Source organism: Chiloscyllium plagiosum, unplaced genomic scaffold (assembly GCF_037043375.1).
Source record: "Chiloscyllium plagiosum isolate Xiang-an unplaced genomic scaffold, Cpla_swu_hap1 HiC_scaffold_27, whole genome shotgun sequence".
NCBI lineage: Eukaryota > Metazoa > Chordata > Chondrichthyes > Orectolobiformes > Hemiscylliidae > Chiloscyllium > Chiloscyllium plagiosum.
Genome location: NW_028270165.1, coordinates 44,327,548 through 44,349,532, shown reverse-complemented (window position 1 = coordinate 44,349,532; position 21,985 = coordinate 44,327,548). Strand labels below are relative to the sequence as shown.

Here is a 21,985-nt window from a genome sequence, read left to right as displayed (position 1 = left end):
AGCCACAGATGGGGAAAAGAAAGTGGCTCCAGCCTTTTTTTCTCCTATTGGCAATTGGACACTTCAAATCTGTCAGTAATACCACCCCCCAGGGTCTCCAGCGTCTCTGTGGCAGCAAGCACTGCGCATGCTCCTCGGAGCCAGCAAAAAACTGCGCCAGCTGCTCGCTGTCCGCGCACGCGGCTCGCGCCCTTCTTTTGATGGACCAATAGGAAGCACTGGAGGACCGGAAAGAGACTGGTCCTCCTGCCAATCAGAGCGCCCCTATTGTCTGAATGCGGAAGTTGGAGCATGAGTTTCGGAAGTTGCTGTTGTTGCTCTTCTCTCTCTGAATAAAGATTGAACTTCACCCCAGACTGCAACCTCCTTCCTCTGTCCAACATCTGTGAGTACGGCACTCTCTTTTCTAAATTCTGAGCTTCAGTTGTTGACTTGCAGCAACTGAAAGGAAATGGGGTGAATCGGGGGTTGGGGGAACAGACTCTGCAAGCGTTGGTCCAGGTCTGTGTCCTCATTGGCAAACGCATTACCACAATGTGATGATTTTGCCTTTGCTGTGGAAGAAAATGCAGAAAAAAGGTGCATTGTTTAAATGGTGATATAGTGGGATGTGGACAAAGTGAGCACTGTACATGCTGGAGATTAGAGTCGAAAAGTGTGGTGCTGGAAAAGCACAGCAGGTCAGGCAGTATCCGATAACCAGGATTGTTGGTGATTTGGACACGAGCCCTTCGTCAGGAATGATGTGTGGATGTACAAAGGGGCCTCAACATCCTTCCACACCAGTCACTGCCAGTTGTCAGACTGGCAATCAGCAAGGCAAGTGGTATATTAGCAAGAGTTCAGAAGTTGGGATTGCTTTCTGTGATCAGGCAGCCATTGAATATATTCAAGCCTGCGTTCATCTGATTTCTGAACAACAAAAAAGTGGATGGTGATGGGGGAAGGCAAAAATAATAATTTTAAGACCAGTACAGAACAGTTACAGAGTCATACAGCACAGAAACAGACACTTCAGTCCAACTAGTCCATGCTGAATATATTCACAAACTAAACTAGTCTCATGTAGTTTGGCCCATATCCCTCTGAACCTTTCCTACTCATGTACTTATCCAAATGTCTTTTAAATGTTGTTACTGTACCTATATCTACCACTTCCTTAGGACATTGATTTCACACACAAACTACTCTCTTTCAAAAAATGGTGTTCCTCATGTCTTTTTAAAATCTTTCTCCTCTCTCCTTAAAAGTTTGCTCCCTAATCTTGAAACCCCCATCTGAAGGAAACAGCACCAGCCACTCACCTCATTGACAACCCTCTTGGTTTTATAAACTTCTCAATTTCCTGTGCTCCTGTGAAAAAAGTCCCAGCCTATACACTTAGATGTAGGTATATTCATATCCAGTTATGATCTGTTCAGTGCTGGTGCATGCTCAAAAGACCAAATGGCCTACTCCTGCTCCCAATTCTCTCTCACTGTGTCCAAGACAGCAAGAGACCATAAAACATAGGAGCAGAAATTAGGCCATTCAGCCCATCAGGTCTGCTCATACCACACAACCGTGGTTGATAAGTTTCTCAACCTCATTCTCCCACTTCCTCCCCGTAACCCTTGATCCTCTTGATACTCAAGAACCTATCTATCTCAGTTTTAAATACCCTCAGTGACCTCGCCTCCACAGCCTCATGTTGCAATAAATTCCACAGATTCACCACTCTCTGGCTGAAAAGTTTCTCCTTTATCTCCCTTCTAAAAGGTCTTCCCTTTTCTAGTCTCTTTCAGGTTCTGGTCTCTCCCACCAATGGAAACATCTTCCCAATGCCCACTTTGTTTAGGCCTTTCAATGTTCTGTATGTTTCAATTATATCTCCCCTGAGTGAGAGTGTGCGCCTGTGTTATGGACTAAGCCAGACCACTCAAAATATTCTTAAGCAGGCAGCCCCAGACCTTAACTTTGCAATTTGATTTGGTAAGTGCACAGTGAAAATTACCTGGAGTGAGTTAGCTCGGTTGACTACTAGATTTTAAAACAGACAAAAATGTATTCACAAAATTACACAATGAAACACAAAGATCAGAATAAAGGAAACCCTACAGAACTCAGCCTATCCAACTAGACTCAGTTATGCTGTTCTGAATGTACTCAACAGTCCCAATAAGCCAACTCCCTTTGAAAACCAGTATAAATGGAACACATGTTTATAGGTTGAAGTTGAGAAGCGGAAAAGAGAGAGAGTTTCCACATAGCTCCCTGTTGAACTGCCAACCAGTTCAATACTGAACTAAAACTGCTCAGCTCACTCCCCTTTCTTCATACAGGTCACTTCTAAAACATGACCATTTTGGCCTGAAGTCACACCTGTTCACATATAAACAAAAGGCCTTTCAAAATCCGTTTCATTTCTGTTCAAACCAGACTGATCAGAACCCGGCCGGTTTATTACCTCTGAAAAAAGTCATGGACAGAGTCTCCTTGAGCCAGGGAAAAGCTTTTAGTCAAAAAAGGAACTAGCTTTGTGCCACCTGTTAATCAGCATGAACCAGACCCTTCAGGATGAGGTAAAGCAGGGATTAGGTTCAGCAAAGTAAGATTGGAGGGAGAGTGTGTGGGATGGAGATTTTCAGCTTCCAGGGGATAAGAGAGGAAAAAGAGTTTGCTGTAAATTAGAATTGATCAGATGGGCCAATAGACCGAGGAGTGGCAGATGGAGTTTAATTTAGAGAAATATGAGGTGTTGCATTTTGGTCAAGCAATCCAGGCAGGACTGGCACAGTGAAGGGGAGTGTCACAGAACAGAGAGATCTTGGAGTGCAGGTTCATGGTTCCTTGAAAGTGAGTCTTATGAAGTCATGGAGTGGCTGTACAGGACATTGGTTAGGCCACTTTTAGAATACTGTGTTCAGTTCTGGTCTCCCTGCTACAGGAAAGAAGTTGTGAAACCTTGAAAGGGTTCAGAAAGGTTTTTCAAGGCTGTTGCCAGAGTTGGAGTGTTTAAGACACAGAAAGAGGTTAAATAGGCCGGTGAAAATTTTCCGTGGAGCACTGGAGGTTGAGGGGTGACCTTATAGATGTTTATAAGGGGCAGGATAGGATGAGTACCCAGGGTAGGGGAGTCCAAAACTAGACAGCATATGTTTGAGGTGAGAGGGAATGATTTAAAAGAGACCAGAGGAGCAACATTTTCAAAGAGGGTGATGGAGTCTGATACAATTACTACAAAATTTCAAAGGCATCTGGATGGGAATATGAAGTGGAAGAGTTTAGGGGGATATGGGCCAAATGCTGGCAAATGATTTAGATTAATTTAGGATTTCTTGTTGGCACAGATGAGTTGGGTTGAAGAGTCTGTTTCTGTGCTTATGACTCTAATCATCTTCGGTGAAAGCAGATGTGTGGTTGTGAAGACTGGACTTTCAGAGCAGCTTTCAAAGATGTTTTGCCTTGTCTGGGAACAGAAGAAGTTGCAATTAAATCTTTTATTTGTGAGACAGCAACTGAATGAGTGAATACATCTTGGAAAGTGAGAATTCATTGAACTGTGGGGATGAAGCCCTACCCTATCAGTCATTTCTGCTGGTAGATGAGACTCGGACTCAATAGGGGGAATAGATTTAGGACAGAGATGAGGAGGAACTGCTTTTCCTGGAGCGTAGTGAATCTATGGAATTTTCTGCCAAGGAATCAGGAGAGGCAGCTTCATTAAGGATATTCAAGACACAGTTGGATGGGTTTTTGCAATGGTAGGGGAATTAAGGGGAGTTGGGACAATGGAGGTAGGAGTAGCTGAGACGATGGATAGGTCAGCCATGAGCTTAATGAATGGCAGAGCAGGCTCGATGAGCCAATGGCCTACTCCTGCTTCTATTACTGTGAAACTATAACCCTGCATTTCCCATGGCTAACCCACCTAACCTGCACATCCCTGGACACTTTGGGCAATTTAGCCTGGCCAATCCAAATCAAGGCCAGTGAGCAATGTCGTGATCTGGAGAATTAACATCAGAGAATGATAGAAAGGGACAAGGAGAGTAAATATACCAGCAATCAAAACTGGATTCTAAAGATCACAAAAATGGAAACTAAAAATGGTTTGTCTGAATGTGTGCTGCATTGTAACAAAAGCGAATGAATTGACTGCACACATTGAAGAGAATAATTATGATCTGAGACTCCTAATGGAGACATGGCTTCAGAGTGACAAGGATTGGATCCTGAAAATTGAGGGGGGTAGTCAAATGGAAAGTAAGAGAATGGGAGAGGTGCTAATGAAAGCACTGATCACAGGGTAATCTGGTGTCAGCTCGGATTTCAGGTCCTGGTTTCTCTGTCCTCTGTTGATTTTCCTGTTCCAACAGAGTAAAATGTGGGTCTGCTCTCAGCTCTGCTGGATTTCTGCTGAAGCTTTGACCCCACCCCTTTACACCTTCTGGAACAATAAAACATTCAGTGAATTGAGACCCAACCCACAATCTCCCAGTCTCTCAAACCAATCAGACACAAGAGTGTAGTCATAGCATGGAATCAAACAAGAAAAATGAAACAAAGTTAAATATATAGGTGCTTAATTAGATTAGATTCCTATAGTATGGAAACAGGCCCTTCCACCCAAAAAGTCCACACTGACCCTCCAAAGAGTAACCCACCCAGACCCATTCCCCTACATTTACCCCTATCTAATGCACCTAACATTATGGGCAATTTAGCATGACGAATTCACCTGACCTGCGCAACTTTGGACTGTGGGAGGAAACAGGAGCACTCGGTGGAAACCCACTCAGACCCGGGTAGAATGTGCAAACTCCACACAGAATCAAACCCAGGTCCCTATTGCTGTGAGGTAGCAGTACTAACCACTGAGCCACCATGCTACCCCCCAAATGTTTGTTCATTAGGAAGTAAACCAGAAATAGAGATTTCCCAGGATTCTTATAGAATGAGCTGCCTACTTGAGGGATACTCTCTCCTTTACATCTAACTATTAGTACCCAGCTATGATTTACAACAATATTTACACCAACATAAATAAAGCATTTGTTATCATACAGACATAGAGATATACAGCACGGAAAGAGACTTTTTCTCTCCCTCATGCATGCACACACGTAACTGACAGGAAGTTCTAGGATTTACATATTATTGATACCTGCAACCCATTCTAAACGATGAAAGACTTAATCCAGGTCTGTTCAATATATCATTTCAGTGGCAGGACACTGTAATGTTTTTCCATGAATTCTGTGCCTTATGATCTTATTCTCCACAACCACCTGATGAAGGAGCAGCGCTGTTAACACCAGTCCTTCCAAATCAACCTGTTGGGTGTTTGATTTTTAACTTTGTCCAGGTTAGGTTGGATTGGCCAAGCTAAATTACTCATAGTGCTCAGGGATGTGCATTAGTCAGGGCAATAGGGGGATGGGTGTAGGTGGGTTACCCTTCGGAGGGTCGGTATGGACTCCTTGGGCCGAGTGGCCTGCTTCCACACTCTGGGAATTCTCTGAAAGGAAGGGATTACCCAATTGCAAACTGCAGAGCTGCGCAGGCGCAGTGCGCAGAGCTGTTGTCGGCCTTTCCCCGCCCCCTCGATTCATCTATGACGTCATAACGCGGAAGTGGCCCTGTCCGTTTCAGAGTGAAACTCCCTCCCTCTGGGCAACCCTCCATCCTGGGAGGGAGTGGGGGTAAAATCTGTTCACTTGGAGCAACTGGAGTGATTCCAGGGAGGGGGCAGACTCTGCAAACTCAGGAATGTGTCTTAATTACCCGGGTGAGGAGGGATGGGATGGGGCTGTTTTCCCTCCTGTGCCAGAGACTTAGGGGTGACCTTATAGACTTCAAGAAAAGCATGAGGGGCATGAGTAGGGTAAATATACAAGGGCTTTTCCTTGGGATGGGGGAGTCCAGAACCAGAAGGTAATAGGTTTAAGGTGGGGGAAGATTTAAAAGGGACCTAAGGGGCAACTTTTTCATGCAGAATGTGATGTGTGTAAGGAATGAGCTGCCAGAGGAAATGGTGGATGCTGGCATCTGGATGGGTGTTTGAATAGGAAGGGCTCAGAGGGATATGGGCTAAGTACTGACAAATGGGACTAGATTGATTTTGGGTATCAGGTTGGCACGGAAGAGATTGACCGAAGGGTCTGTTTCTGTACTGTGTATCTCTATGACTCTGGCTTTCTACTAACGTATGTACAGTTTCTCTCTGGTGTCGGTGTTAATACTTTGATGTCTCCTTTCCCCCCACTTCCCAGGGACGTTAGTGTGAGAACCAAGAAAGAGAGAGCGAGATAGTGCTTTCAATTTTGTGGAATAACTAAAGAAAAGAAAGTAGAAATACTTGTTTTGAATTTCTACCCTGGACTGACACTGATGACTTTTGTAATCTCTTTTTACAGAGTATTTGGCGATCTGAGGACGGAAGTTTCAAAATTAACAGATGAAGGGCTTATGCCTGAAACGTCGACGCTCCTGCTCCTCAGATGCTGTCTGACCAGCTGTGCTTTTCCAGCACTGACTGTCCAGTAACTACAGTCCTCACTTTGTTGTCAATGTCTGACTGCAACAATGTTTGACTGTGATTCTGTGAGAAGGAGCAAAGCTTTTCGGTTCCTGTTTGAGTACATTTTCAGCATCAGTGGGACTGGGTGAGTGACCCTACTGTTGGCAGCGCACTGAGCGTGGAGCCAGAAACAGTTGTACAGCCTGGAAAGAGGAATTCACGGTGAGGCGGGGCTCTACACGCATTTGTGTACAGCTGAAGCTTCGGCCATGGAGAAACCTGAGGAATCCCACCCCGTGGAGAAATCATGGAAGTGTGGCGACTGCGGAAAAGGCTTCCGTGCTCCATCTGCCCTGGAGATTCATTGGCGCAGTCACACCGGAGAGAGGCCATTCACCTGCCCCAGGTGTGGGAAGGCCTTCAGCAATTCCTCCGCCCTACTGAGGCACCGATGGGTCCACACCGGGGAGAGGCCCTTCAGCTGCCCCGATTGTGGGAAGGACTTCAGCTATTCTTCTGACCTGAAGACCCACAGGCGGGTCCACACGGGGGAGAGGCCATTCTCCTGCACTGTGTGTGGGAAGGCCTTCAGCACCTCCTCCACCCTAATGACCCACTGGCGGGTCCACACTGGGGAGAGGCCATTCCCTTGTTCCGAGTGCAGGGAGGGATTCACTCAAGAGGGCAAGTTGCGGATGCACCAGCGGGTCCACACTGGGGAGAAGCCTTTCAGCTGCCCTGAGTGTGGGAAGGCCTTCAACGATTCCTCTGCCCTGCAGACCCACAAGTGGGTCCACACGCAGGAGAGGCCTTTCCCCTGCACAGAGTGCGGCAAGATCTTCAGCAATTCCTCCTCCCTGCTGAAGCACCAGCGGGTCCACACAGGGGAGAGGCCCTTCAGCTGCCCCGAGTGTGGGAAGGGCTTTACCCAGGCGTCGGTCCTGCTGATCCACCAGCGGATCCACATAGGTGAGAAGCCTTTCTGCTGCCCTGAGTGTGGGAAGGGATTCACTCAGATGGGCAACTTGCGCACGCACCAGCGGGTCCACACCGGGCAGAAGCCCTTCATCTGTCCCAAGTGCGGGAAGGCCTTCAGCGATTCCTCCACCCTACTGAAACACCAGCGGGTTCACACGGGGAAGAGGCCATTCCCCTGCCCCAAGTGTGGGAAGGCCTTCAGCAATTCCTCTGACCTGCTGAAGCACCAGCGTGTCCACACGGGAGAGAGACCATTCCCCTGTCCCGAATGTGGGAAGGCCTTTAGCGATTCCTCCGCCCTGGTGAAGCATCGGCGGGTCCACACGGGGGAGAGGCCCTTTAGCTGTCCCGAATGTGGGAAGGGCTTTACCCGGGCAGCCACCCTGCGGAGGCACCAAGGAGTTCATGTGCCATCGCAGGGGGATTGAAGGAGCGACTGTCGAGTGCCATTATGGACTGGGCTACCAACCCAGTTCTGGAACTCCCAGGTTTGAATCCCACCGCAGCAGATGGCGGATTTGGAATTCGGTCAGAAATCTGGAGGTCAGAATCTAACAATGAAACCATCGGGCGGGGTGGGGGGAAGCCCCATTCTGATTCAGTCACGTCCTTTTTAGGGAAGGAAACTGCTGTTGTGGGGAAGGATTCACTCAGTCATCGCAGCTGCATCCTTTACCTGGTCTGGCCTACACGTGGCTGCAGACCGACAGCAGTGTGGTTGACTCCATCTGCTTCCCCCCACTTCTTTCCCTCCCGGCAGATGGGCGGGGAGAGACTTACTGGGATACAGGGTCTGGGTTGAAATTGCTGAGTGAGGCAATACTTCCTCCGGGTTACGGCTGTACCAAGGATCCAATTACAAAGTGGGGTGGGGTGCTTTGACCTTGAGCTGTTTAAAAAGCAGCTACTTTTTCAACACCTTTTTGCTGAGGTGATCTGGAGCTGTAACAAACTTGAGTCGCAATAAAGGTAACCTGAACTTACTGCTGGGCTCAGACTCTGAAAGCTTTGAGCTCCAACAGGTTTTTGTTTTAAAGCTGCTCATTTCTTTCAGCCTCCTGCACTAAGTTTCCAATGTCGTGTGTCAGATGGAGCAGTGAATGAGTAGCTGGTATCGTTAGAAATTGTAAATTTTTCAGGAGTGTAGAGTGCGTCGTTTCATCAGCATTGTAAAGCTTACTGGCGGCACCAAGGTGTGGGCTGTGTTAACGAGATATGATGTGGAGATGCCAGCATTGGACTGGGGTGGATAAAGTTAAAAATCACACAACACCAGGTTATAGTCCAACTGGTTTCTTTGGAAGCACTAACTTTTAGAGCGCTGCTCCTTCATCAGGTAGCTGTAGAGCAAGATCATAAGACACATATTTTATTGCAAAAATCAGTGTCATGCAACTAATAGGATATATTGAACAAACCTAGAGTGCTGTTAAGCCATTCATCTTTTAGAATGGGTTGCAGTATCCCAATCTTGAATCGGACTGGTTCTATTTCCAATAGGAATTTATAAAATATTACATGGATTGATTGGCTGCATTGACTGCCTGCAGATTCTGTGCTTTTTGAGCAAAATTGTATCTATCTACAAATATAATTCTGCCAATACAATTCACTCCATAGAGTTGTGTGTGCATGAGAGAGTGTGATTGTGTGCATGCGAGTGTGCATAAGATTGTGTGAACATTTGGTAAAATGTGAGTGTGATGGAGTATAAGCCTGTGAGAGTGTTTGGGGGGGTGGGGGTGTGTGTACATGTATATGACTGAGAGAGAGAGCGTGTGTATGAGAGCGGTATGAATAAAAGCGAGCAGTTGTGTTTTGCTAAAAGAAGGGCAGGACTTGTACAGTTAACGGTAGGGCCCTGGGTCATGTTGTAAAACAGAGACATGGGGGAATTTAAGGTACATAGTTCTTTGAAAGTTGTATCACTGCTAGACAGGGTGGTTAAGAAGGCATTCAGCAGCATTGCCTCCACTGTTCACACCATTGAGTTGGGACATCTTGTTGAGGTACAGAATGTTGGTGAGGCCACTTTCCGGGTACAGCTCTGGGTGACCCTGTAAGAGGAAGAATACTTCAAAGTTTGGGAGAAGATTTGTAGCTCGGGTGCTCGTTGTTGTGGTTCTGTTCGCCGAGCTGGAAGTTTTTGTTGCAGACGTTTCGTCCCCTGTCTAGGTGACATCCTCGACGCTTGGGAGCCTCCTGTGAAGTGCTTTTGTGGTGTTTCCTCTGGCATTTATTGTGGTTTGTCTCTGCCACTTCCGGTTGTCAGTTCCAGCTGCCAGAAGCAGCAGAGACAAACCACAATAAATGCCGGAGGAAACATCACAGAAGCACTTCACAGGAGGCTCCCAAGCACTGTGGATGTCACGTAGACAGGGGATGAAACGTCTGCAACACAAATTCCCAGCTCGGCGAACAGAACCACAACAGGAAGAATACTATTAGAGATGGTTTGGTAAAGATTTACCAGGACTGGAGGGTTTCAGTTGCAAGGAGGGGACTTTTTTCACTAGAACACAGGAGGTTGAGGGGTGCGCTCGTTGAAACTTATAAAATCATGGAGTGGAGGTAAGGTGAATAGAAAGGGTCTTCTTAGTGCAGGGGAGCTCAAAGGTAGGAGGCATTTTTTTTAAGGTGTAAAGAGAGGTGTAAAAGGAACCTGAGGAGCAACGTTTTGACAGAGAGTGGTTTACATGAGGAATGAACTTGCTGAGGAAGTGGGAGATGCAGGGACAGCTACAGCGTTTAAATGACATTTGGATGGGTACATGAAAAGAAAGGTTTAGAGGATATGGGCCAAATACAGGCAAGTGGGACGAGTTCGGTTTGAGAATCCATGGATGATTTGAACCAAAGAGTCTGTTTCTGTGCTGCATATCTCTCTGAATCAGAAGTGATCTTATTGAAACCAGTAGAATTCTGAAAGGGGCTTGACAGAATAGATGCAGATAAAATGTGCCTTTGTTGAGGAGGGTCACAGAATCCTGACAATGTGAAAGCAGGCCATTCGGCCCATCTATTCCACATTGGCCCTCCATATTGCTACCCATCCATACACACCCCCTTACTCCATATTTTCCATGGCTAATCCACCCTAAACTGCACATCTCTGGGCACTGTGGGTAATTTAGCACTGCCAATCCACCCTAATTTATAATTTACCTTCTCAAGAATGTAATTTAAGTACAGAGCTTTTCTAAGAAAAATGTCAGTCTGACTGGACATTGGGACACAAACAGAATTCACACCTCTGTTCAAAAAGCTCTGCATTTCAATGGCATTTTTGAGAAGGTAATTAAAACCAAATTCTGGGATTAACATACCAAAGAGCAGAAACCCATTCTAAAAGATGAAAGATTTAATCTAAAATTGTTTAATATATCACATTTCCATAATGCTTGACTCCTTTGGCTATAAATTCCGTGACCATGATCTCATTCTCCACAACCACCTGATGAAGGAGCCGTGCTCCAAAAGCTAGTGCTTCCAAACAAATCTGTTGGATTATAACCTGGTGTTGTGTGATTTTTAACTTTGTCCATGGAAACTCGTAAGTTGTGGGACTGGTCACAGTTGTCATTTTGTGATCTGTTCCAAGTGAAATTTATCCTCTGCTCAGGCACAGGTGAACAGTCTGTTCTTTGACTTTGGGGATGACCAGACTGGCAGTTATTAAATGCTTATGTTAACCAGCAGAAGCAAACTGTAGATCAGCAATCGTTACTCGATAGCCCTGGTAATCCTGTTGGGTCAACAGAGAGAGAGAGGGAGAGGATGTCACATCTAAAGTGCATACAGAAAAGCTATTTTGCTTGTTCAGTCAGTTGAGTTGGTTCTGCACTCAGATGAGAGTAGATACTGCTTTTAATGGATCATAATTAAACACTATGATGGAACACCTTAATTTCAAGGAACGCTGAAAGAGCAAATTGAGCTGTAACCTTGAAGAGAGATGTTCTTCCATTTCTAACCTTGGATAAGCCAACTGAGACATTTTTACTGATGGCTCCATAATCATTTTACTGCTGGATTTTTTGGGAGAAAATTTCTATCCTGGGAAGGCAGGGAAATTTAAAGAAAAGGCTGTTAAAAGCATTTTAACTGTGGCCCCACGAGCTCTCGTGGGAGCAGTGCATTTGCTATAAACATTTCAGAGAAATTCTGTCTAACTGTTGGACTGAAAATAGTTTCCCCATTGAATGTTAAACAGCTATTGAGAACGTTGCACATTATAAAGTGCGTTCCTGAGGACCGGAGGAGGATTGAACTTGCCAACGTGAACCACATTTTGCAGAGAGAGGACATTTCTCAGGATCGAAGAGGTTGATAGAAGTCAACAATTGTCAAATTATTTCATGAAAAGTACAGCTGGTATGGGGAGATGATTGGGGATCACAGAAGAGGAGTATCTGTAATGAGCACATAGAAACAAACCCTTCAGTCCAGGCCAACCAGATATCCTAAAGTAACCTAGTGACCTATTTGCCAGCATTTGGCCGATATCCCTCTGATTCCTTCCTTATTCATGTCCCCATCCAGATGCATTTTTTTTTCTTCAGAGAATACTTGGGTGAGAGCCAAGATATTGCTATTGCTCATCCTTTCCCTTCGTGCTAATTGTAGCTGGAGAAGCCTGAAATCTGAAAAGGATTTCCTGAAAAAAACATTGATTGAAGGTTGGGTTCAGTGATGGATTTTCTAAAGCTTTGCTATTGTAGTTTTCAATTTGCCAAAAAAACTTTCAGTCATTGTTGTCCAAGACAAAGTAGATATTCATTTAAGATATAATTGAGATATATATGTTCTTCACAATGTTTTTCCTTCATTACCAGTGATTGTCTGTCATTGGTACATTGAGCATCATCTTTTTGTGATTCAACAGATATGATTTGAATTGAATTCTGTAAGATGGTTTTGTATTTTATTTAATTTTGTGTTAAAGATTTCCTTTTCATGACTTTATTAAAATATCTTAATGTATTATAATGAAGCAGCTAATTTATTCTGAAATTATTTCAATTAGTTGGTCAATTGCCAAATAATAGCTGCATAACTGTTGTCAATATTAACACCCAGGAAAGCTATTTTGTTTAATATATTTGTAAAGATCTTATCAAAACTATAAAATTGTTTTTCATAGGAAATAAAATTTGCAATGTTTTATTAAATGGTTGAAAGTAACTTTGCACTTAATTGCTCTGTTTGGGATTAAACATTGTGACTTTGAAAGATTATTTTTATCAGAGTTTATGGTGAGTGTATTAACAAACGAATGTTGCCATTTTCTCTTGAATTACCTCAAGCTCAATTTGAAATTCTTGAATGAGTTGAGTAAGGGGTACAAAGTGAATATTTATTGCACTTTGTTGAAATTCTCTGCACTGCCAATGTATTTGATTAAACAAGATATGTATCTCTCTTGATAACTTTGTATTTCTTTGATATTTTATTTGTCAGTGCTAGTGCCCAAACATCCTAAATAAAAACGTTTTGGCATTTGGTGAAGTTGTGAATTTTCAGTCTGTTTCACAATTAAAGACACAACCAATCTAAAGATTAAATACATATAACAACGTCAAAGAGATTGTGATAATAGAAAGTCAACATGTAGAATTGCCAATGAAACATAAACCGTGGCTGCTCTGAATTTGGTACAGACTGAATATCAATTGAAATGATCAGAATTAGTAGACATGATGGCATTGTGCACAAACTGTGTGTAGTGTGAGTTCAGAATTTTTCTGATCACTTAATTCTGACACATGCAGTGATGGCAGCACCATAATCTGTTTTATTTGTTCATGGACTGTGAGCATCACTGGCAAAGCCGGTATTTTTCATCATCCCTTATTTTCCTTAAATATTGGGTGAGGACAAGATGAGGTTGAGTTGCAAGGTCTACTGGCTTACCCTGTCCCCGACAAAACAGAGACTTTGGCAGGAGAACAAAAATTGGAAGTTTACTTAAATATTGATCCTCTCGTTTATCTCTCTCAAAAGGCAATTGTTTGGTCCATCAAATTTGTAATGGATCTTTTATAGAGTCATAGAGATGTACAGCACAGTATTCTTCCAGTAACAGAGTGACCAGAAGTGTACTCAGTACTCTAGAAGTGGCCTCACCAACATCCTGTACAACCTCAACATGATGGGCCAACTCCTATACGCAGTGGGGGGAACAATAAATGCAATGGTGCTAAATGCCTTCTTAACCACCCTGTCCACCAATGATGCAACTTTCAAAGAACTATGTATCTGAATGCCCCTCCACCTCAATGTTTCTCTGTTTCACAACATGATGCAGGGCCCTACCATTAACTGTACAAGTCCTGCCCTTCCTTGTTTTAAGAAAATGCAAGCCGTCACTTTTATTCATACCTCTCAGCTAACCGACGAAGGAGCAGCGTTCTGAAAGCAAGTGCTTCCAAATAAACCTGTTGGATTATAACCTGGTGTTGTGTGAATTTTAACTTTGTACACCCCAGTCCAATACCAGCTACTCCACATTGTTTCTAGTGAATACAGCCCACATCGCCCAGTGCTGCCAGTAAACTTTAAAATGCTGATGTAACAACACATTACCTGCAGTCCTGAAAAGTTTACAATTTCTAACAATACTAGCTCCTCATTCACTGCTCCATCTGATACACAACATTGGAAATTTCGTGCAGAAGGCTGAAAGAAATGAGCAGCTTTAAAACAAAAACCTCTTGGAGCTCAAAGCTTTTAATGAGAGCTTGAGCCCGGCGATAAGTTCAGGTAACCTTTATTGTGACAACTTTGTTACAGCTTCAGATTCCCCCCAGTAAAAAGGCATGGAAAACGTAGCTGCTTTTTAAACAACTCTAGGTCAAAGCGCGCAAACACCATCCCACCTCACTTCCTTTACTATTGGTAACCACCAAGTTGTCCCTTTGTAATTGGATCCTTGGTACAACCTCAATCCAGAGGAAGTGTTGCCTCAGTCAGCAATTTCAACCCAGACCCTGTCTCCATGTAAGATTCTCCTAGCCCATCTGCTGGGGGAGGGTGGTTGGAGAGGTGGGGCAGTAGAGAGTCAACAAGACTGCTGTGGTTTTGGAGTCACCTGTTGGTGAGACCAGGTAAAGGATACAGCTAGGGTGGAACAAGCAGATATCCACAGAGCTGCTTTTGAGGCGATGAGCCAAGAGTTTGGAAATGAGACTAGAACAGTGAGGGGCTTTAAATCGTGATCGAAATGAAGCAGGCACCTGAGGATTAATGTGTTTTATTTCCCAATGCAAGATCCTGCTTCACAAAGTTGGGACAATGGAAGAAGCAGTGATGGTGATTATCTTTGGCTGTTCACCTTGTGAATGTTCCCATTGCTGCGCATGTCCGTGTTAACGTCAGAACTCTGCAGCATGGGGGCGCAATGGATGACGCATCTGACTCCACCTACCTGTTTGAAATGCAGCTCACAGCTTCTTCACACACCCCAATTAATCTTTCTCATTGTCCTGAAGCCGGCATACGGTTTGAATTCCCGATCTGCAGGAACGAGACTCTTTTCACTGTCTCGCGTCAGTAAGTGTCCCTGAGAACATCAGAGTCACGTCACAGCGCTGTCAGAGGAGGGGAAGCTGAAAGAGCCCCACACGCTGCTCATGGACACATTTCACTTTCCCCAACTCACCGCCCCAACCACTGCGGCTCCTGGGAGTGGAAAGGGAACAAACACCAAAACCCAGTCTCAGTTTTGTAAATCTTCAGGAAATATGAAAGCTGTTCATCCCTTTGGATCTTCCATCCTGGCCTGACAGCGTTGATTTTAAATGGCTGTCCAGTCAGTGCCGATTCGTTTTGGCTGAAAAAAATCTTCCTTATCTCATCCCAGCATTTCTTGCCACAGAGAACTGTGCGGCAGAATTCATGTATATATTTCCTTGTATGGTATTTTGTAAATAACATTCGTTTGCGGGTTGTTTGTATCGGGTATTTCAGGTTCATTAGCCGCTGTTTAAGTGTATTGGTAGGTTTGTGGGCTACCATGATGCTGAGAGGGTTGAGTTGTCTGGACATCATTTCACAGATGTCTTTAATGTAAAGTAATGTGGCTAGGGTTTCTGCACACGTTGTGTCTGCTTGTGTCAATTTGTTGATGTGAAATCGGCACACTGGGTTTATTGGTTCGGCAAAAGTGAGGACTGCAGATGCTGGAAACCAGAGTTTAGATCAGAGTGGTGCTGGAAAAGCACAGCAGGTCAAACAGCTTCCGAGGAGCAGGAAAATCGCCGTTTCGGGCAAAAGCCCTTCATCAGGAATAGAGGCAGGACGCCTCCAGGGTGGAGAGATAAATTGGTGTGGGGGGGGGGGGGGGGAGCTGAGCAGAAGGTAGCAAAGAGTACAATAGGTGAATGGGGGTGGGGATGGAGGTGGCAGGTCAGAGAGGGGGGTGGAGCGGATAGGTGGTCAGGGAGATTGGCAGGTAGGACAGGTCAGCTGTAAGGTTGGAACTGAGGTAAGGTGGGGGGAGGGGAAATGAGGAAACTGGTGAAGTCCACCTTGATGTCCTGGGGGTTGAATGTATCCGAGGCGGAAGATGCGGCGTTCTTCCTCCATGCATCGGGTGGGGAGGGAGCGGCGATGGAGAAGGCCCAGGACCTGCATGTCCTCGGCAGAGTGGTGAAGGGGGGGGGGGGGGGGGGGGGTGTTGAAATGTTGGGCCATAAGGCGATGGGGTTGATTGGTGCGGGTGTCCTGGAGATGTTCCCTCAGCGCTGTGACTTGACTCTGCGAGGAGTCTCCAGTCTCCCCAATGTAGAGGAGACCGCACCGGGAGCAATGGATACAAGAAATGATATTGGTGGATGCACAGGTGAAAGCCTTCGAAATACCGCGGCTCAGGTTCGATTTTCGGGCAGGTAAGTCATTTCTAGCAGATCTGACACCATGCATCGACATCTCCCTGGTGGTCTAGTGGTTAGGATTCGGCGCTCTCACCGCCGCGGCCCGGGTTCGATTCCCGGTCAGGGAAGCAATTTTCTGTGGGGTCTGTTGGCGACCCGTTCTTCTTAAATGCGCTGTACAGTTATTGATTGGTCTTCGAAGTTCCTGGGTGCTCCAGTGTGTCGTGTCTCGTTGAAATAGTGTCCTGATTCAGATTTGTTTGTATGTGTTGGGATGATTGCTTCTGTAGTTAAGTTCTTGGTTCGCGTGCGTTGTTTTCCTGTAGACGCTGTTTTGAATTTACCATTGACTGTTCGCTCTGCTGTGACATCGAGAAATGGCACTTTGTTGTTGTTCTCCTCTTTTGTGAATTTTATGCCAGTAAGGAGATTGTTGATGGTGTTGTTGGTTTCCTCTAATTTGTTTCATTTTTTGATGACAAAAGTGTCATCACTGTAGCGGACCCAAAGTTTGGGTTGGATCGTTGGAAGGGCTGTTGGTTTGAGCCTCTGCATTATTGCTTCTGCTAGGAATCCTGACACTGGTGGTTTCATGGGTGTTCCGTTGATTTGTTTGTAGGGCTTGTTACTGAATATGAAGTGGGTGGTAAGGCACAGTTCCACGAGCTGGATAGTGCTATCTTTGCTGATGAAGTTGGTGCTGTGTTTGTGACTTTGGTTCTTCGAGTAGTGTCTTCAGTTTTCTTTGGTCACGTTGATGTTAATGGATGTGAACAGGGCTGTTATGCCAAAGCACAACATTATTCCATCATCTTCGATCTTGGTGTCTTTGGTGTTCAGGAATTCTTGGATGGAGTAATGGAGTGACGTGAATCTTCGACTTGGTGTTTTAGTCTTCAGTGGAAGCCTTTGACTAGTCTGTATATTGGTGTTCCAAGTAGTGAGACTGTGGCCTGAAGGGGGCTCCTGGTTTGAAGAGGAGGAGAACAACAAAGTGCCATTCTTAGATGTCACAGTAGAGCGAACAGTCAATAGGGAACTTCAAACTAACGTTGACAGAAAAACAACACACACAAACCAAGTGCGAAACCATAGAAACAATCAACCCAACACCCACAAACTAAGCTGCATCAGGACATTATATCAACGAGCCACTACACACTGCAGCACAGAGAAACTACGAAGAGCAGAAGAGAAATACGTATATAGTGTATTTAAGGAGAACGGGTACCCAATAAACCCAGTCCGCCGATTTCTCATTGATGCTTCCAAGCTGACTCTCAAAAATTCGGTTTGTCCCTCCATTCTTTCCTGTTTGTTTTTTGTAGGGTTTGTAAGTTTTCACAATCCTCTGACTGAGTATTGGAGTTGGGAAGTTATGTTGTGGCTGTATAGGACATTGGTTAGACCACTTTTGGAATATTGTGTGCAATTCTGGTCTCCCTCCTATCAGAAGCATATTGTGAAATTTGAAAGGGTTCTGAAGCACAATGGTTCTGCAGAGGGGAAGAGGCCCTTCTGCTGCCCTGAGTGCGGGAAGGCCTTCAGTGATTCCTCTGCCCTGCTGACGCACCAGTTGGTCCACACCGGGGAAGGCCGTTCTCCGGCCCCAAGTGCGAGATGGCCTTCAGCAGTTCTTCCCACCTGCTGAGACACCAGTGGGTCCACACCGAGGAGAGGCCATTCTTCTGCCCAGATGTCACAGTGCAGGAAGGGCTTTGCTCTTTCCTCCGACCTGCTGGCCCATTGGTGGGTCCACATTGGGGAGAGGTCGTTCAGTTGCCCTAAGTGCAGGAAGGCCTTCAGCAATTCCTCAGCCCTGCTGAGGCACCAGTCCGTTCACACCGTGGAGAGGCCCTTCAGCTGGCACGACTGTGGGAAGAGGTTCATGTTTTCCTGCAACTTGCGGAAGCACCAGCGGGGGCACCAGCGCTCCCAGCAATCAGATCCCACTGGTGACGCTGCCTTCGGTCACACCCCAGGACTGAACCTCTGCCAGTTCTGACAGTGGGTGCAGTGGGAGAGTAGGTGGGCTGTTTTTGTTTTCTGCTGGACTGCCAGTGCCTCCCCTACACCCCACAACCACAACCCCATGGTGCCTCAGGGTTAGCACTGCTGCCTCATGGCACCGGAACCCAGGATCAATTCCACCCTAGGGGGTCTGTATGCAATATACGGAGGGTAGAAAAATGGATCTGAGTAGGTTACTCTTCGGAAGATCAGTGCAGATGTGTTGGGCTGAAGGTCCTGGTTCCACATTGTAGGAGTTCTACGATACTATGAGCTTTGCTTTCAATGGACACTGCTGCTCATTGAGCCAGGGACTGCACATTGCCAATGAAATGTTCCAGAGAAACCTAAGACCGCAAGACCATCGGAGCAGAAGTTAGTCCATTCGGCCCGTCAAGTCTTCTCTGCCATTCTTTAGTGACAAAAGTAGTGCAGATGAGATTAGCTACAGTGTGGAAGCAGGCCATTTGTCCCAACAAGTCCACACCGACCCTCCGAAGAGTAACCCATCCAGACCCGTTTCCCTTTGACTAATGTACCTAACTCCATGGGCAATTAAGCATTGCCAATCCACATGACCTGCACATCTTTGGTTTATGGAAGAAAACAGGATCATCCAGAGAAAACCCACGCAGACACTGGGAGAATGTGCACACTCCTCACAGACAACCACCCAAGGCTGGAATCAAACCTGGGTCCACGGCACTATGAGGCTGCAGTGGTAACACTGAGCCACTACATGTTGCAACCCGTAGCAGGCAAGCAGGAGGTTGGGAGAATACAGCAAGCCAGGCAGCACCAGGATGTGGAGTAGTCAGCGTTTTGGGTATTAACCCTTCTTCAGGACTGAAACGCTAACTTCTCTATGAGAAACGATTTACGGGAATATTGCTGAGGGTTGGAGGGTTTGAGCTACAGGGAGAGGCTGAATAGGATGGGGCTGTTTTCACTGGAGCATCAGAGGCAGAGGAGTGACCCAATAGAAGTTACAAAATTATGAGGGATATTGACAGGGTAATAGACAAGGTCTTTTCCCTGGGATGGGGGAGTCCAGAACTAGAGGGCATAGGTTTAGAGTAAGAGGCGAAATATATTAAAGGGACAACGTCTTCATGCAGAGGGTGGTATATATATGAAATAAGCTGCCAGCGTATATGGGTCAGGTGCTGTCAAATGGGACTCGATTAATTTAGGATATCAGCTCAGCATGGACAAGTTGGACAGAAGGGTCTGTTTCCATGCTGTACGTGTCTCTGACTACTGGTCCTGAAGTAAGTTTAAAAGAGAGTCCAAGTAAATTTGAATAGTTCAATCTTGTTGAGCTCACCTCCTGAAAAGTTTCAAATGAATCCCTCTGAGAGATACTGTTTAAACATGCTGAGTTGCACAAAGTATCCCATCAAGGTTCAAAACAAACCCAGAGTTGAAGACGTCAGAAGTCAGAACACCAAGGGGACAAAACTGATCACAATATTCCAAGTGCAGCCTCATCAACGTCCTGTATAACTACAACATAACTTGCCAACATCTATACTCAATTCCCTAATTGATGAAGGCTAGTGTGCTGAAAACTTTCTTCATTGCCTTGTGTATCGATGTTATCAGAGATATAGGACCAACTTTAAACTGATCCACAATCCAGTTTCTGGGAGCACAGAAGCAGAGTAGTGCTGCGTGAGTGTGCTGGGCAGATGAACCAGAGATCGATGGGTCAAAACCATGTGACCCTATTGCTCAATGTCTCCGTAAGCTGCTTTCATTTACAATGGTGCTCTGTTCTGTATCTTGCCTTTGCATCTGCTTCCCAAAGCTTCTTCAGTGGAGGAGTGGCAGCTGGAGCCCAGGAGTTCAACAACCCCCCCCCCCCCCCCCCCCCAAGGAAGGTCCAAGCTCCAAGAAGCGGGCGGTAAGGCTGCAGGCTGGGTTTGATCAAGGATTGTATTTTTAACTCATTTAAATGGTATCTACTGTATGGGGTTATGGTTTACATTAAAACCAGAGGATCATATCAGAGTGTTTATATTTAGCAGTGCTAGTTGGTAAAATACACTCTCTGGAGGAGCACCTTCTATGATGCTGCATTTCTTGCCTTAATGCACTTCTCCCATTTCTTATCTCCCATCTTGATTTTATATTTTTTTGGTCAAATTTAATTTCATATTAATCAGACTTGGTATTCAGTGAGTGCTATTAATTTGTTTCTTCGAATATTGTAAGTCAAAGTTAATGCTGTAATTTCATTTCTGATGTCAGAGTTTGACATTGAATGTGCAGGTGTGAATACCAGTAAGTTGTGAAAATACATCAAGAACTTGTGGATTTTAACAAAAACAGCAGTTCACTGATATTCATGGCATTGTCTCATTTGGGAGTGATGATTCAAATCTGACCAACAAACCGTTTCATGCAGTGACCCAATTTAATTAAAATATTCTTTAATTTAATTAAAGAGAATAACTCTGGCAGGCTAAGATTTATGCAATCTATTTATAAGATTATTTCCACTGCGTGCAATATGGTCTCATCCAGATTGGGGAAACTGGACGCCAACTAGCGGAACGTTTCAGGGAACAACTCTGGGACAATAAAACCAAACGACCGACGGCCCTGTGTCTGAACAATTTAACTCCCCCTCCCATTCCACCAAGGACATGCAAGCCCTGGATCTCCTACACTGCCAAACTCTTGCAACCCGACGCTTGTAGGAAAAACGCCTCATCATCTGCCTTGGGACCCTCCAACCACATGGGATCAGTATCGATCTCATCAGTTTCCTAATTCCCTCTCCCCCACCTTGTCCAAGATCCAACCTTCCAATTCGACACCAACCTCTTGACCTGTCATACCTGTCCACCTTGCTTCTCACCTATTTGCTCCACCCTCATCTCTGACTATCACCATCAATCCCTACCTCTATCTATCTATTGCACTCCCAGCTGCCTTCCCTCCAGCCTCACTTCCTTCCCAGTTATCTCTCAGCCCCCTTGGGCCACCCTTTATTCCTGATGAAGAGCTTATGCTCTAAACCAAGACTGTGATGAAGCAACATCCTCAACAAATAGGAAATAGCTCCCAAGTCAGATTTCATTCCCTCTTCTGTTTCCCCATTCTTTCAGAAATAAGAAATGTCTTTTTTCACCATTACTTCAGCCAGCTTTAAAGAATCATTTCAACCTGTTTTTCTAACAATTGTGGAGGTGACCAAAAGCAAACATTTCACTCCTCCTCAATGTCCCATTTCTCCTCCTATGAGCCATTTTGTCATGTTGTCTCTGTTACAAGCAGCCGAGTGCACTTGGTTTCTGAATTGAAATTTGGTCGTTGAAGTGAACAGGATTAATATTTATCGATGGCTAGCTGTGTTTGCACTAACTGTAATTATCCACCAATATGATGTATTTTGTTCCACCAAAACTGGAAACAATGATCTGTGTTTATATTAGGATGTAGAAAGTCATCCCAGCGATCTTCACGTTATTATAGTTTACTGAGGCCATAACAGCGTTCTGTGGCAGTTTGATGTGACTAAAACTTGGATGGAAAGAATGTAGATTGATGAGAAGTCGAAATGGCAGAGTCTCTGGCCACAATCGATCTGTCTGGCTTGATTATATGAGTGGCG

The 21,985-nt window shown here is 45.2% G+C and overlaps 1 protein-coding gene and 1 non-coding gene across 4 annotated transcripts; both read left to right on the top strand.

Annotated features, from left to right (window-relative positions):
- Positions 1-286: 286 nt before the first annotated feature.
- LOC148143833 (uncharacterized) lies at positions 287-9,139 on the top strand. Of its 3 annotated transcripts, none has more exons than XM_087974479.1 (2): positions 287-385; positions 6,399-9,139. In XM_087974479.1, exon 2 carries the CDS (start codon positions 6,772-6,774, stop codon positions 7,906-7,908), a length of 1,137 nt encoding a protein of 378 aa, XP_087830605.1. In that variant the 5' UTR covers positions 287-385; positions 6,399-6,771; the 3' UTR covers positions 7,909-9,139. The 3 variants fall into 3 exon arrangements, with proteins under 3 accessions (XP_087830605.1, XP_087830607.1, XP_087830606.1); XM_087974481.1 differs by lacking the exon at positions 287-385 and adding an exon at positions 5,636-5,684; XM_087974480.1 differs by lacking the exon at positions 287-385 and adding an exon at positions 5,648-5,770.
- A 7,270-nt stretch (positions 9,140-16,409) lies between these two features.
- trnae-cuc (transfer RNA glutamic acid (anticodon CUC)) lies at positions 16,410-16,481 on the top strand. Its single transcript has one exon. It is a non-coding gene; the product is annotated as a tRNA-Glu (tRNA).
- Positions 16,482-21,985: the final 5,504 nt, after the last annotated feature.

What these genes read in the sequence shown, in the direction of transcription:
- LOC148143833 (XM_087974479.1), top strand. Translation starts at nt 6,772, where the DNA reads ATGGAGAAACCTGAGGAATCCCACCCCGTGGAGAAATCATGGAAGTGT.